This window comes from Agelaius phoeniceus, chromosome 5 (genome assembly GCF_051311805.1).
Source record: "Agelaius phoeniceus isolate bAgePho1 chromosome 5, bAgePho1.hap1, whole genome shotgun sequence".
Classification (NCBI taxonomy): domain Eukaryota; kingdom Metazoa; phylum Chordata; class Aves; order Passeriformes; family Icteridae; genus Agelaius; species Agelaius phoeniceus.
In genome coordinates, this window is record NC_135269.1 from 66,840,410 (window position 1) to 66,857,510 (window position 17,101).

The window sequence follows — 17,101 nt, forward strand, 5'->3', positions numbered from 1 at the left end:
CAGCATGTATGTTTGTTTTGCTGTAGTAAAAAAGGAATGTATATTCTTAGAAGGATGTAAGTTGAAACTTTGATGGTCAATGGACCCCAAATGCCATCTTGGCTAAATGTTGCCTTTTAGCACTGCTCTGCTGTGGCTGTACCTGATTACAGCAGCAGGATAATTGTTCTGAGTTTCCAGAACTCTGATGACTCTTGTATGACCTTTTGAACAATGTTTCTTCAGTGTAAGAGTGTCTCTGCTCAACTTCCACAGGGAGCTGTAAAACTGTAACTCTGTGGGATAACATGAGGTTTCAGGAGGCCAGACTCTTCCTAAGGGTTGCTTTTCTGTCATGAACTATTTGCCATGAGGGCATTTGGTTGGAGTGGTTAAAGCCTTGGACCAGTCTTGCAATGACTAGCACTGCTGTGTATGGAACTCTGACTTCTGTTTTGATCTCTAGGAAAGAGACAAAGTGATGCCTCTAATTATCCAGGGTTTCAAAGATGCAGCAGAAGAGGCAGGAACATCTGTTACTGGTGGCCAAACAGTGTTAAATCCCTGGATTGTTTTAGGAGGAGTGGCCACGACAGTCTGTCAGCCTAATGAATTTATAATGTAAGTTAAATCACTAAACAATCAAAGGCACTGGTCTGAGGGATACAGTAAAAATCCTTTAAGCACTGTGTTGTGATCTTGTGGTGTGTCTCTGATGAATAAAGCAGTACCTTCTGCTTGCTTTTGTCCTTAGCACTCAACAAGATGCCACATCTCTTTGTACATATTTGCTTTTTTTTGAACAGGATGTCCTTTTACTTCTCCGCACACCCCAGTCCTTCTTGATCCTGTTCTCCTTTTGACAGGAGAATTAAATGCCTAATCTTTAAAGGCAGTGGAGATGGTTTTGAACATAAATTTCTGCCTCACTTATACATATATTTCTAAACCATGTCCCAGTTATCCTGTTAATGGCTGTAGAGAACTACAGAACTGCTGTCTTTAGAGCATTCTGTCCATTTAACAGTAGCTGATTTTGAATGTCCCACTGTGGCATGTTACTCTATACAAATGAACTCACTCATGATCTTAATGGTGGATATCTTATGCCCTGGGTAAAAAAGGTAAATTTTTTCCCTTATCCTCTCTTATGTCTTCTCAAACAATTTCAAAGACAAGGTGTAATTTGGTGTGTGTCTGACTGCAAGCATTGTTTTTTCCAAGAAAGAAGGATTAGCACTTTTTAAACAAGTTTTTAGCATTTTCCTCAAAAATACTGAGTGGCAATGAATGCCAAAGGGTAATTCTGCAATTAGTCAGTTTTTTAACTGTGCAGTAAGATGTGTGGGTCTGTGAAAATGTAATTATCAGCACTTATTCCTAATAGCATGTTTGAATATCACTGTGTAGTTAATATATGAATTCTTTGTTTCCAGGCCAGACAATGCAGTGCCAGGAGATGTGCTTGTATTAACTAAACCCTTGGGAACACAAGTGGCTGTAGCTGTCCACCAGTGGCTAGATATTGTGAGTACACTGCAAAAAAAGAAATAGGGAAGGGCTGTAAAGGTGACCTTCCTCATTCCCTCAACGTGACAAAGTTCAGCTCAGATGGGAGTCATCTGTCACCTCTCTCCTCCTTCCTCCTTGATATGCTCCATCCTTCCCTACTTGTGTGTAACATTTCTTTGGAATCAAGGCAATTTACAATTTTGTGCTTAGTGATCCCATCTTAATTGCACCTAATTCTTAGTTATTTCTCAGGCATTGCTGTAATAACCAAAATTGTTTACTAACAGAACAACAGACTATCACCCTGGGCAACATTATGCCCTACTCCACCTGCCAAAGTAATTTTCAACACTTGCTGATGGCAGTTAGGCCAGGAATGCTCTCTCTGTGTTCTTGGGCTTTCTGCTTGTGTACATGGAAGTTTATCTGCGTTTCACATGTATTGCCCTGTGCATTCAGTAAGAATATTTCTAGCAGCATTATGGATGTAGACATACTTCCATCTGTTACTTCAGGCAAAAATGTAACTACTGAACTGAAAAGTAACTGCAAAATTGGCATCTGCTTATGTTGTCTGGCTCCCAGTAAGTGACTTCCAAATTATAACTGCTCAGTTTACACTCTAAAAAGATGCATCTTTTCTACTTTTGGGACTCCTGAGCCAAAAGACTGGCAGAGGAGTGAGCTGGAATCTGCTTTAGTTTGGCTGTTGGCCACTGCATTGTCAGATGAATTCTAATTAACACAGCTAGTGTTAGCAAAGTGGGAGAGAACCAGCTTAAACCTTCACTGGAGTCTGAAGTGTGAGCAACAAGGGAAAAATATTTTTCTCCTTCTTCATAGGGTCTGGCCTAGCAACTTGGACCTCTTCAGAATCCTGTGTTTTCCACAGATACAAGGATCAGGGTCTCAGATAATCTTGAAATGAAAATGAAGTGAAACAAGATCCTAATTCCATAGTATGTTTTCTGGCCATAATCTCACTTTTTAACATATCTTCTTGTTGTACTGATGAGCAGACTTGCAAATTAAGGCTGTTCTAAATTTCCACATATTTCAAATACTACTAATTTCCTTAACTGTCAAACAGAAAAACCTGGTCTGAAAAATGAGGAGAGCCAGGAAATCAATACTGCTATTATTGTATGTAAGCAGAATATATCTTTGATTGTGGTAGGAAAATTTCTGAGTAGCTATGCTGCCTTTTCTTTAGCTTTGTTTTGTGAAAGCACAGGGAAAGTGAAACTAGAAATAATTACCCATCACAAATCCACCTGTAAATCAACTTTTGGTGGGGAATTGGACTTCACATTAAAAGTGTGTGGGAGAAGGTATAGTATAGCAAGTGAATGCACAGGCAAGAAAGGCAAACTGGAGTGCAGAGATATGCATGCTTAAAGGCACAAAAGGGGCTGAGATGTGCCCCTTCAGAGAGGGTTTTCTTGCTCTTTGCTGTTGTCTACAGACCCTTCCTATTTGGAAATCCAGTCTTGCTTTTATAATGTGTTTGGGAGTTTTTGCAAATTCTTCCACCCTAATTCCCTGTTGACTAACACCAGTACTTTGATTGCTGTAGTGGAGAGGAATTTTCCTTCAATTCATATCTTACCTGTGTTTGTGGCTCTTCTACCCTCAGCCTTGAGTTCTGCTTCCACATTGTTTGTGATTTCCATTGCCATCATCTGACCAGTTTCTGTCCTGTGATCAGCCTCAGAACTGTTTCTGAAACCTAAGGCAGAATGACTGCTCAGATGTTTTGCAGTCATTCCCAGACTAAGAATAATCACTATTCTGTCATGTCTGTAACAGCCACATCATATTTTTTTACTTGGTCTCTAATTTGTGTAAACAAAAATGCTTTTTTTTAATTGGTAGATCCAGTTCAACCTAATATCAGAAAATCTGGTCCAACTGCCATCGTTCCTTGCTCTTTAACAATTTATTTATTTTGGCTGACCAGTCTTTCCCCCTTTTGCCATTTCTGGATTCTCTCTTACACCCCTTGAAGTCAGCACTCATTTGTTAAGACCAGATCCTTCCCAGGGTAGCATCACCTACCATTTCTTAGTAGTTCCTGCACTTTTTGCTAAGTAAGATGTTTGTTCTATACATTTACTCTATGGAATGGCAGTGTAAGTATTGTGGCTTCAAAAATCCTGTGTTTTCTGACATTCAGTTCTCTGTAATTTTATTTTCATTGAAAAAAAAAAGTTAAATCAGTTGTAGTGTGGCTTTTAAAAATAAAATAGTAGCTTTGTTTCATTCTGGATCTGGAATCACTTCAGCTTTGAATGAAACAATTACTCTTTATAAAGGTACTGTTTCCTAAATTGTTGTGAAACCCTTCTGGGATGAAGAGCATTTATGGGAATATTATGAAGGGATGAGACCATACCAGACACTGGAGAATGGGTGGAAGATGCTGGTATTAAATTGTAGAGGAGGCTTATGAAACTGCCTTAATCCTAAACTAGAGTGATTATATCCTGCCTTAGCATACATTCCTCTGACCAGGACTGTGGATGTCAGTGGTCTTTCCTCATCAGAGTGCCCAGGTGTGAAGTCAAGAACAATCTCTTAAAAACCCAAGAAGCCAGAAATTACAAATCTCAACATCCAGCAACAGAGTTTTGTTTGTTTTTTTGTTTTTTGTTTTTTTTTAATTTGGCTGTGGGAGTTCAATCCAGAGAGTTGCCTTGAAGGAGTTCTTTCCCTAGGGTAGTGTATTTCACTCCACTCAGCTGCTGAAAGTAGGATTTGAGGTACTTAGTGCCTAATAGATCTTGAAATGAACTTTGCTGGGGTACAGCACACTAAGGCACACACCTGACTGGAACATTTTCCCCCTCTTTAACTGTTAAAAAAAAGTACATTTTGGATTAAGAGTTTGGGGTTTTTTAAGTGGTCAGGGTGTGCTTTAAAATGTACAGCTGAAAATCTAAAAGAAACATTTTTATTTCATCCATTAGCCTGAAAAGTGGAATAAAATCAAACTGGTGGTAACGCAGGAAGATGTAGAACTAGCATATCAGGAGGCAATGATGAACATGGCACGGCTGAACAGGACAGGTAAGAAGAGATGTGTGTGTCTTGGAAGGGAGGGGTTGTGAGTATTTCCAATTCCATATCAATTTCATTTCAGTGCTTTGGGGAATTGTGACACAGCCACTTTGTCCCTTTCATTCTGCCCCATTTCTCTGCTGTTCAGTGTTAGCAAAACCAGCAAATTAAAATCAAACGCTCTCTTGTAATTATACAGCAAAAACACAAAGCTGCTGGATATGATTATGACTCATGTGTGTGCTGCAAGTAACATCCCAGTGAGTTAAAGTATGTTTGAAAGCGAAAAATATTGGATTTGTTCCTTATTTTCTTGCATAGAGAAGGCCTGGCTGTGATAAGATTAAAAGAATTTGAAATAGAATAAAAAAAGGAAAAGCTCTGTAAGCTTCAATTTAAATTTTGATTTTTAAAGAAAAAATTACTTTGTCCTAATTCGTTCTTGTACTGTGTTTTCCACGGTGTGGAGTATATATGTGGATATATGTGGAACATACTTTTTTTCCTGTTTGTCTTTTTCCTGTTCCTGTAGTGGGGTTTTTGTTTGTTTTTTTTTTTTTTTTTTCTTTGAATTTTGGTAGAGGAAAGGTTCTGCTTTTACCCTAGAAGTTTTAATCCAGGATTTCCCTTCTTTGTTCAAAGTATCTTTTGGCAGAGTGGAGAACTGAGTTAAGTGTTTCCTTACTTACTTCTCACTTGAAGGAACAAGCATAGTTAAATATCTCTTTTCCCATTTATTCAGTTCTCATTTCTTATGTCATCCCCTGGTTTCTCATTCTTTGTCAAAGCCTTCCAGGGAAGATAAATGACCAGCATTGCCTTATGGAAAAGAACTCGGTCCTGCTCCTGCATTGGGAAGCACCCAAAGAAAGTCCAAGTGTTCTCGGTTTTGTTTTTCTCTACTCTTGTCAGACACCTTTAACAACACTTAAATACTTTTAACTGGTGCTATTGTCCTGCAAGCAGGGGTGCCCTTTTCCCACCCTGGAGCTGCAAATGTGCAGGAATTTCATGAATGTATAGGTGGGGAGGCTGGGGCCCTTCCCCCACAGCCGCAGGCTTTGTTCTTCAGCTCTTAAACTTCGAGTGTCCACATCTCAAGTTCTGATGTCAATATTTCAGGGCGGCAGGGGAATAGGTGGGAGAAGACTGAGCTGTGTCTGGTCCTTGCCCTTAGTGGAGCAAAGCTGAGCTCAGAACCTCCCTGGCTCTCAGCTTTGGGAAGTTTGGATCTGAAGCAAACCCTGTTTCTTAGACTGCCAGTATAAATGAGTAGCACGTGTCTAATAGCCCATGCTCATAAAGGCAACTTCCATGACAGATTTCCAGCATGATTTAATGTCTTAAGTACAGATTGAATTTTTTAAGTGTAACATGCACTATTGGTGAATTCCAATTCTCTTCAAGCACGATTTTATTTCTTTTATTTATTTATTTTATTTCTTTAACCCAACCTGGTTTGCATTAAAGGTTCGCAACTTCATTCGCAAGCGTGCACGATATTGCTAAAGCACTTTCCTGACAATTGGGTATTTTCTGATGTGGTGTTCTTTCCCCCTCCCTCCCCTGTAGCTGCTGGCCTCATGCACACGTTCAATGCACATGCAGCTACAGACATCACAGGCTTTGGGATCCTGGGCCATGCACAGAACCTTGCCAAGCAGCAGCGCAACGAGGTGTCCTTCGTCATCCACAACCTCCCCGTCCTGGCCAAGATGGCTGCTGTCAGTAAGGCCTGTGGCAACATGTTCGGCCTCATGCACGGCACTTGTCCAGAGACTTCAGGTAGGTGACAGCTGTGCCACCCTCTTCCTTCCCTATGCAATAAACAGGACAGGAGATCTTTCTCCTTTTTAATGCCTTTATTAAAAATCAGCTCTGGTGGGGAGAACCGAAGGGTTGCGCTCACGCCGCCACTGCTCCCAGTAGTGGCATGGAGGAGGAGGAAAAGTGCAGCTTTGTCCACTGGTCTGTGGGCAGAGCTGGGGCTTCCATCCTCACAAAAGTTCCAGGAGATTCCCCATTTTTCAGTTTGACATTCGAGGTCCTCTTTCTAGCTGACGTCTTTTTAGGTTAGGGTGAAAGGTAAAAAGGGTCTTAGCAGACACTGGAGTCTGTTCCTCACCTCTAGACATTACTTAGATCTCTTAATTCCATGGTGGCTCATTGCTTTAGGGGTTTTTCCTGATAGATTTGGTGAGGAGTCTCCTCATTTACATACCAGCCCCAATGTCACCTCCTCCTCACAGTCCCAGGTGCCATTTTCCAGGAAGCAGCAGGGTGATACTTGACAAAGGGGGATTTCTAACCATCCACAACAGGTAATTAAAGAAAAATTATTAACAACAGGTGATTACAACATGAAATTATTAACAACAAATAGTTAGAACTCCAACTTAGCAGCAATTGGTTTAACCTGTTAACTCTGAAACCTTTAAAAAAAATGGACAACTTTTCTACTCATAACACCCTACCATTTCAGATGCACAAATTGGTGCTGTGTGTTCAGAGTCACAGTTGGTTTGGCAACTGGCCAGGCTAATGAGCAGCAGCCACACAGCTGTTCACAACTGACTCCTTCAGCTGGACTTGCAAACCACCATCCTGTCCTGAGTGTCTTTTGCTCATATGGAACACTATTAGAGAAGCCCTGCAACCCTCCAGTTTGCAGTTAGAAGTTAGTGATGATTCTGAATTCTTTTGAAACTCTGTTAACTGCAGAACATTAGATATCTGGAAATTCCACCACATCTGGCACAGTTTTCTCAAAAGCAAAGCCACTGGCAGTAGTTTTGCCTGACAAAGGATGGTGTTTGGTTTGGTACTATAAAATTTAGTGTTGGGTGGGCCAGTGTTGGCAACTGAGGCCTTCTCTGTCCACAGCATACAGACATCCAAGAATACAGCTTACAGCTTTTCTCCTTTACTTGTATGAAATCTGACTTCAGGGATTGTGACAAGCAGCAGAAAAGTCAGTGTTGCTTTCTGACCCATTTAATACTCGAGTTCAATAAAGCTGCCACGTGCAGTGACAGTGAGTACAACAGACTGCACTGAAAACCTGGCTATGGACAAAAACAGAGTCTTCAGCTGATGAGAACTTCTGATGGTTTTTAAGTTGCCTTATTAAGAGTAGGCTCTTCTCTGATAAGCATGATCACTGTCATCTGCTGGATGTCTTTCTACTTAACTTTTGTTCTGAATCTTCTGTTTAATTTTAATTTTTTCTAATTTAGTCTGACTCTTCTTTCTCTTTGGGAAATGGAGAGATGTAGCAACTAATCTGTATTTTTCTCTTATTTCATTTTCCTGCCATCTTCTGGCTCTTCAGAAGTATTACCCATGTTCTCTGCAGTTCACAACATAGGGGGCCCCTTGAAGCAGAACAGTTGGAAGATTTGGAAAAAAGCCTCACAATGAGAGCAATAAACTTTTCCCCTCGTGAATACATAACTTACCCTGATCTGCTGAGTTGTTCTTTGGCCCTCTGTGCTTGAGCAGACACTCTGTCCTACAGAGACTGTGTGACTCAGATGATGTGTAACAGGATATGGGACATGAACCCTTTTCAAATCCAGAGTCAGTCAGAAGGGAGCAGAAATATCTGGTGGCAGCTTGGCAAGCTGTGTCAATAAGGTTGGTAATACCAGTCAGATTCTTAAAACCCAGGAGCCCACATAGCTGGAGTGCCAGTACATTTATTATTTGGAAAAAGCCCAAAAAATGACATGATACAGAGTTGGAACTGCAAGGTGCCCTTCCAGGTGAGTGGCTGTAGTAGAGGTTTGGGTAGCAGTTGGTGTGGGAATGGTTTAGCTGCAAACCAAGTGCTTACATCTTCAGAGCTGCCTGTCCTGCACCTTGGGGATACCCAATTCTCTTTTCACTGCAGGAATGTAAAACAGTGCAGATGGATGCACTGCCAGGAAGTGGGAAATGCTTGACTTCAGAATCTCTTCTGGGAGTGAGAGCAAGAGGTCTTTTTGAAATGCTGAGCAGCTTGCATTGTGCAGAGATGGATGATGATGGGAAAAACAGCCAGACAGATCTGGCTGGTGGTGAACTGCGGGTGCCTCAGAACACATCTGTCTGATTTGATCACAGCGCTGTGTTTCTCGCGTTAGAGATGGCCACAGGGATTTGTCACAGGGCAGTGTCTGCCAGATCCCCAAAAAGGATCAGTAGCCACGTGGACACCCTGGCCAGGAAGCTGAATAACCACCCACAGGCTTCAGGCTTGCACTGCAGGGCCTGGTGAGTGTCAGCAGTGTGAGCTGGGCAGGCTCTGCTGGCATGGCTCCTTAGCATTCACACCAGGCTGTTTGCACTCCTCCTGTCCTGGCCTTGATTTATGTGAAGGCCAAGGCCTGCCTTGCTGGGCCTGATACCCAGCTGTGGGGAGGCCTGCTGGGGCTGCTCAAGGCTCTGCTTACTCTGACACTTCTTCTCTGTTGGCTTCAACTTCTAGACACGCTCTGTCTGTAGCTTCTTCATCTGGGAACAGATGTTTTTCAGCTGAGTGCACAGGCAATAAGAAGTTTACTGGAAAACTATTTGAATGGATTTTAGGGTTATTGAGTTGGGGTTTTTTTCCCCCCTATGTGCATTTGCTGGGCACCTGTTGACAAAAGCCAGTGTTGAAAAGATGTATTATGTCATCTGTTCCATCCTTGAGGTACTCTTGCTAATGGTGTAGTCTCCTAAAATTGCACTTTTATATGATTCTGCACTCTCTTTTAGGGAACTCCTTGGTAATGGTTAAAGTTGCAGTCAGGGATTTGGTTTCAAAAGAATGAGCTGTTTGTTAGAGTGGCTACTTGCAGAGATAAGTCAGTTATTGTTTGAGACATTGATACATGTATGTATTTTTCAGTCCTAATAACTTTTGGATGGTGTCAGATGACTCTTTTAGTGTAGTAGAGGTATCTCAGCAACTTGGTATTTGTGGAGATTGGGTGGAAATAGGCAGATGGATGGAAAAGAAGGAATGGCTGTGGCAGTGCCTGACAAGAGGCAAGGCTAATGATGTCATCCTGTTGTAGTCATTGTGGGAGAAAGCCATTAGCAGGAGCAAGGACTTGGTTTTGATTCATGAACTATTTGTATCTCTGCTCTTAATTACAGAGCTTTGTCTGGCCTGCTTTTGAAGTGTTCTGTGTCTACTTCCCTGCTTGAAATACTACTTGTTAAAACCAGCAACGTTCAAAGCCTGTTACAAAAAAAAGCCTTTTGTTCTTCCAAAGATAAGCCAGGACAGCCACCAAATATCTGCATCCTTTCAGTCCCCAAAAAGCAGAGCAGCTGGGAATGCCAATAGCACAGACTAACCTAAGAAACACCTTAAGGATTTACCCAATGGGTAAAGAGACTGGTCAGTGTACCAGAGACATGACTATAATCCCAGCATACAGGAAGCCTGCTGCTGGTTGAGAGTAGCCCATAGCCTTTTTAAGCACTATTGATCAGACTGGGATGTAGCCAGCAGGTGGGGAGTGATATTTTTTTTTTTTCCACCAGAAACTGGGGTTTTGTTCATGCTTTTGGTGTTGCCAGAGGATGATAAGGGGGTATGTGTACAAGTGATACAAAATTGCAGGAAGAACCTCTGTGTGTGTATGTGTGTGTGTGTGTGTGTGTGTGTAAAATTGAGTCAAGATTACTTTGCACATCTCCCTCCTGGCTAGTTTGCACCTTCTCTGCACTGCCACTTGCATGCATCTCCCCTGCCTCACCTGCACCATGACATAAGTTTCTCTTCAATTGAATTTAGAGCCTTCCATGGGAATGTCACATAATTCCTTTGCAATTGATTTGTCTGTTACATCTGGAGTAGTTATAGCCACTGTCATTCAAGCTTATGGGTTTTTTGTTGTGTTTGATGGAAATACTGGGATGTTATTTTGAAATGTCAGAGAGGTAGGCATTTTTTGGCTGGTACACTTTTCTTCATACAAAATCTAAAGAAATAACTTTCACACTCCCACTTGCCCTTTTAATTAACTCCTCATGTTCAGGAGCTGCTTGTTCATGGCCTTAAATGAAGTGTCTTAAGTCACCACCGAGGGGTCTGTGTGCTCAGAAAAGCAAACATCAAGGTGCCCACTGTGCTGAGGAGTTGCCTGTGGAGGAGGAGGATGTGGCACCCGAGCCCAGGGTGACCTGCTCAGCAGGTGATGATGGCCCTTTGCCCCAGGGCTGGCTCAGAGCTGGTTGCAGAACTTGTGAGGATGAGAATGCTTGGGGTCAAAGAGAAGTGACGCTCAGCATGTGCCCAGATTCCTCGTTGTGTGAATCTACTCTCTGCCTGTGTTCTCCAAATATTTTCAATTCACTTGCCAACCTGTCTTTTTCAGTGCTTTGGGATTCTAAGAATGGAAGTGCTTTTGGGTTTAACTGTGGAATGGTGAGCTTGCTAACTCATTACTGCTTCTGAAAGCCTTCATTAGTAAATGAAGTAATTTCTATTGTGTCTGAGAAAAAAACTTACAGGAAAGGCTAAAAAGGTTAGAAAATTGTCAGACAAAGGGGTCACAAGGGCAGTCACAGGGAGCACTGGATCAGGCCTGTGCTTCATGTTCTGCCTCTTGCATTCTCAGCAGGGCAGTGGTCCCTGCTTGGATGAATGATTTCATTGCAGGCAATGGGATTACTCACAGAATCAGCTGCCACCAATATGTGGTTACAGGTATCTGCATATGACCTTTATCCAAAATGTTTCTGCATAGAGGCACTCTGCAGTCCTGTGAGGAAGGTCACAATGCTGGTGTTGTTTCAGTATGTCATTTGTTGGCATCAATACCACGTCCTTTTGCCAACATCTTTTGTGTGTATTTGGCTTCATTTATCTGCAACTAAATACTGCATTCAGGCACAGACATCTTGCTGTAGGGCCAGAGCTTGGGCTTCTCCTGCGTCTTTTCTTGGAGTCTTTGGAGTTCAGCAGACTCCACTGAAGTCACCAAGTACTTGTCCAAGTAGGGCTCTGGCAGGAAATAAATAGGGCAGGAGATCTTACTCCTTTTAATGCCTTTATTAAAAATCAGCTTGGGTGGGAAGAATCGATGGGTCACGCTTATGACAGTGTTCACAGGGGTCTGAGGAAGAGGGAAGAGACAAGGATCTGACTCCATGTTTCAGATGGCTTGATTTATTATTTTATGATATATATTAGATTAAAACTATACTAAAAGAATAGAAGAAAGGATTTCATCAGAAGGCTAGCTAAGAATAGAAAAAGAAAGAATGAATAACAAAGACTTGTGTCTCGGACAGAGTCCAAGCCAGCTGACTGTGATTGGCCATTAAGTAGAAACAACCACATGAGACCAATCACAGATGCATCTGTTGCATTCCACAGCAGCAGATAATCATTGTTTACATTTTGTTCCTGAGGCCTCTCAGCTTCTCAGGAGGAAAAATCCTAAGGAAAAGATTTTTCAGAAAATATCATGCTCATGCCGCCGCTGCTCCCAGGAGTGGCACTGAGGAGGAGGAAAAGTGCAGCTTTGTCTGCTGGCCTGCAGGCACAGCTGGGGCTTCTATCCTCACAAGAGCATCAGGAGATTCCCAGTTTTTTGGTTTGACATTCGAGGTCCTCTTTCCAGCCAACATCTTTTAGATTAGGGTGAGGGGTAAAAAGGGTCTTAGCGGACACTGGATTCTGTTCCTCACATCTAGATATCACTTCGACCCCTCAATTCTTTGTTGGCTCGTTGTTTTTAGGGGGTTTTGACAGGTTTGGTGAGAGGCTTCTTCATTTGCATGCCAACCCTGATGTCCCCTCCTCTTCACCATCCCGGGTGCCATCCTCCAGGAAGCAGCAGGGTGTTACTCGACAAAAAAGGGGAATTCCCAACCATCTACAACAGGCAGTTAACGAAAAACTATTGAAGAACAGGTGATTACAGCAACAAACAGAACTCCACCCTGGCAGCAAGTGGCCCAACCTGTGAACTCTGCAACCTTTTAAAAAAATGGGCAACTTTTCTACTCATAACATGGCAGAGCAAGGCTGAAATACTTTTCAGTCAGATGTTCTGATGCTCTGCCCTCTCTCTTTGCAGGAGGCCTCCTCATCTGCCTACCACGAGAGCAGGCAGCGCGTTTCTGCGCCGAGATCAAGTCCCCGAAATACGGCGAGGGCCACCAGGCGTGGATTATCGGCATTGTGGAGAAGGGCAACCGCACGGCCAGGATCATAGACAAACCCCGGATCATTGAAGTGGCGCCGCAAGTGGCCACTCAGAACGTGAACCCCACGCCCGGTGCCACCTCTTAATAGAGATGAAATAGCTGTTTGTTTTTGAATAGATCTATTCCCTTATCATCCTACAATTTAAAGAACTGTAAAAAGAAAAGAAAACTTGTTGTGTCTGCACATCTGGTGGCCTTAGGTCAGTTTATGAGTGGATACAAATAATAAAATCCATTGCCTTTTTTTCCTGTTACATTAACTGAAGATGCACCTAATCTTGAGGCAGCTTCTGAGTTGAGAATTATATTGTTATCCAATACTGTTGATTCATTTTGAATCTTTAGACACTTATCTCTTGCCGCATAGGCTCTTTTTAAAGGTGCTTTCACGTAGCACAGACATTACCAGTAGTAGTGTCGAATAGCAGTTTGTGTCCTTTCATTATGTGTATATTTATCATGAATCTAATTTTGATGCCTTGAGTGATATTCCAGAAAGGCAATAAATTGACAAGAGACACAGTGGGTTACCCAGTAGTAAGAGTTGCATGATTGCATTCAATCTTCGATTTAAAAAAAAATTATTTTATTTTATTTTATTTTCTAAATTTTTTGGTAAAGTTTAGTCTTACCAAGAGCATCTACGACCCTGGACATTGCTTGGTAGTGCACTCAGTTTAAACAGCAAGTGCTGACTTTTTGCATGGAAAGCGCTTCAGAGTCGAAGGAGTCATTTTGAATTTCATTATTTGTAGACCTGACAAATATTTACTGTATTATCAATTATTGTTTTCTTTATTGATAGTAAGGACAAATAAATCTTTTTTTTTTTTTTTTGCAACGTGATTGGATGTGCTATAGTGCAACAAAGGTTTTGCAGACCAAAAGGAGGTTACTGTATAATATTCATTTACAATTCACTATATAAATAACTACACAAATAATTTTTAAATATAATCAAACTAAAATAAACCTCTGTTCTGTGGATGGTAGTGTTTAATACATTTTATATTTTGTATAGTGATTACAAGCCTTTTTTGTTTCTTTAAAAATCAGCAGCTGTTTAGTATAATTCTTAGTATTATTTTGTTCTTTGCTCAATACAATTTTCTGCACGCTTTTGTGATCTGTGTTTAAAACCAACATTGCCAACAATGCAGCTTGAACTTAAGCTTGTTATTCAAAATAAATATTTAATTTTTTTTATTGCTCTTGTATAAGTGCATGAACTTTTTTGATTCCTATCTGAATTATTCACTTGAAAGAGGAGAAATCCTAATTTTTAAAAATTATATTGCATGTGTGATTATATTGATAATTGTGATCGCTCCTTGAATCAGTTCTCCAAGCTGTGATGTCCAGTGGTAACCTCGAGTAAAGCTGAGGGCAAGTAGATTATCTCCAAGTATATTACCCACTTGATTTTGTTTATTTTACTTACCAGCACCAAGTCTGCAACATTTTGAATTGTTTCCCCTGCAAGTGCTCCTGTGCCTGCTGTCAGCAAGAGGAGGGCTCGTGGAAGGGATGCTGGAGCCCCTGTTTGCCCAGCCAGCACGGGGAGCTGCCCCTTGCAGCAGCCTCGCCGCTGACCCCGCTCTGCCCAGACGCTCCCTGCTGTCCTGAACTGTGCCAAACCCGCTCCCCAAGCTTCTCCCGGGTTCTGGAGTTTGCTCCTTGATATTCAGACCAGCAAGAAGAAAACCTTGGATAATTGTTACTGCAGCAAGAATTACAAAGGCTTCCATCTATAAAAAACGAGTTACTGGGTCAGATCGAGTCTTGCATCATGCACGATTTACATTTCCAGTCTTCCTCGTAACAGCACCTCTGGCAAACCTTGGCTCATCTTTTTTCCACTCAGCAGTGTTTTTAACAGACACCTTTTGCAAAGCTAGAATGTTCTTTTTTTTTTTTAATTCCTCCCTTGTGAATGGCTTAAACCACACAGTCCCCCTCATGCTCCTTTTCCTGGAAAAGAAGTCTGAGAGTTGTGGGTTCACCACAAAACCTCAAAGCAGTAACCAAGTTTTTGACTTTGCTTTGAGAAAAAAAACCCCAAAAACTGTTAGGTTTTTCATGGCAGTTCTGAAAATAAAGTATCAAAAACCAGTTGTGCAAAAAATACTGATTTAATTCTTCTTTTTTTCCTGCTGTTTTGTGATGTTTGTTCTGTTATTTTCTCTGTGGTTGTGGGCAAGACTGTATCGATATAGGTTATTTTAGTTTTAAAAAATCGTAAGTATAGCAAATGGGCGCAGAACAGTTGAGTTCTTCTGTATGGGAGTGCATGCAGAAAGGTCAGTTGTAGTTGAAAGTGGCGCTGGATGTGTGTCAATTCCCCTCCGGCAGAAGAAGGTCCCTGTGGGTCGATGCTGTTGGGTTTTCTCACTCGCTGTGATAATGGGTTCATCGGCCAGGTGTGAAAGCAACGCTTGTCCTTGCCTGGACGTGCCCGGAATGGCAGAAGGTCCATCTCCAAGGAGGCTGCCTTATCTCGGGACTTTCGGAGGAAGATTTCAGCTATGAGGAAAACCCCTCGGGTGAGCCGATTTAAAAGCCTCTCTCCCAGTGCTTCCTGATGGCTGGAATTTACATCCCAAAGCGCTTCCTGGTGCGCCGCTGAGTGGGTGATAACTTGGGAAGTCCTCTGTGAGCAGCACCTTTGTTGACCAAGTTTTATGACTTGTTTTGCTAAATCAGAGATTGTAGATCCCAGTGAGCTGTAGGAGGGTATCTTGTAAGGGACTGGCAAGTCCTAAATCCTTCACCGTTAAGCAAAACGCTTGGAGATTCTTCTGAAATGAAAGGGGTTTTGAGATGCTGGTGTCAAAAAGCTGTGAGAAAGCAACAGTGAACAGTTGTTTTTAGTAGCCACGTCATTTATACAAACATGATGTACTTTGTTTGCATACACAGGAATCTCTGCATGCACCAGCTCCCATCCCTGCTTGTAGAACTCCATCCAAGTTGTGAAAAGAGTGGAGGGAAAAAACCTATCTTTCTTTGAAAAGAAAGCATTTAATAATCGAAATATTCACTAGGCTAAGCAATACATCTGATAAGTAGCATATGTTTTTGGAAAATTTGTAACAGTTGTTGCTCTTTAGTCTGTTGTTTTCCTCAGCGTTTTGCTTTCCCCCCTGCATCCAGGAAAAACAACACTCTTTAAATCTGTGGCAGTAATATAAAGCCAGAATAGTTTGGCCATTTTTGTTAGGTATTTTTTTATTTCATATTCTGCTCTAAATTCAGGATTGAAGCTTTTCTAATAATGAGATAATGAAATGTGACTGCTGCAGTGAGAGGGCAGCAAACCTGAGTTGGTGGGCACGGTGGCTGATATTTAGTGCTTCACTGATGTTTCACTGGAAGTCAGGTGAACAGCTAGGAAGAGCCACCTGAGTCCATGTCTGCATTCTGACCACGAGATGTGATGGCAACGCCTGTGACTGGTGCTGGAAAAGGGGAAAGGTAATAAAACACCCTCTTGTTCAGCCCTTTGGTAGGTGTTTCTCCCAGCTGGGTGGTCATGAGGGAGAATGGGAACCGTTTTGGGAGCTGTGGACACCAATTAGAGCACCATGTCCATGAGGGAGACTTCTCCTTTCTGGCTCACTGGCACTGCAAGAGCCAACCACAGCTGGGGTTCTTACGCTCTCTGCTCAGAGCACGGGCGGACCCAGCTGTCTCTGGTATCTCCAAAGGGATGTGTCAATAAGGAATGGGTGGGCACCCCCAGCTGGGAAGTTTGGGACAGCTGCAGAGAAGCCTGGCAGTAGCTCCTCCTTGGAATTCAGCAGGGGCCAGGAACTAAAGCAAAGCCCAAGGCAGAGAAGTCATGGAGACCCTTGACCCTTTCCATATCCTTTGTCACTATGCCCCTTGTTTTGTTCTCTGATTCATCCATATCTCCCTTTCCCTCCTTCTCCCTTCTACCATCCATAGAAGCCCTTCTTGACTCTTCTGGTGATGAGAAATGAACCTGCATGTTGGTGGTGGATTTTGTTGTTATTGTCTCATCAACATCTGTTTTTCCTGGCACCTCAGTTAAAAAAGCTAATTTTGCTGAGTTGGAGCAGCTGCCACTTCTCACCACAGTAAATTAAGCTTTCAGAAGACCTCATCTTTGGAATTACAGTTCTGATCATAATGTGGATTTTAATAGTCAATTGAGATGCTTATTAAATTATAAGACTGTGCATTAGGAATGTTCCTGTGCTGCTGGAGGAATCTCAATCGTTTAGTTTTTATTAGTTTTGTGATTTAATGAACAGAAAACATTAAAACAAAAAGCCAAATGCAAACCATCTGTATAAAAATGTTCTATAAAATTCAGGAAACTGACAGACATAGC

At 42.0% G+C, this 17,101-nt stretch overlaps 1 protein-coding gene across 3 annotated transcripts in view; it reads left to right on the forward strand.

Annotated features, from left to right (window-relative positions):
• The window catches only part of SEPHS1 (selenophosphate synthetase 1), a 26,496-nt gene extending 11,640 nt beyond the window's left edge, over window positions 1-14,856 (forward strand). For 2 of the 3 annotated variants that reach the window (XM_077179225.1, XM_054631278.2), the window contains exons 5-9: window positions 446-600; window positions 1,416-1,506; window positions 4,461-4,560; window positions 6,124-6,336; window positions 12,615-13,950. In XM_077179225.1, coding sequence (XP_077035340.1) covers window positions 446-600; window positions 1,416-1,506; window positions 4,461-4,560; window positions 6,124-6,336; window positions 12,615-12,829 — 774 coding nt within the window. In that variant the 3' untranslated portion in view covers window positions 12,830-13,950. Of the gene's footprint in view, window positions 1-445; window positions 601-1,415; window positions 1,507-4,460; window positions 4,561-6,123; window positions 6,337-12,614; window positions 13,951-14,188 lie in introns of those variants that run through there. The other variant, XR_013182504.1, reaches the window with a different exon arrangement.
• The last annotated feature ends 2,245 nt before the right edge of the window (window positions 14,857-17,101 follow it).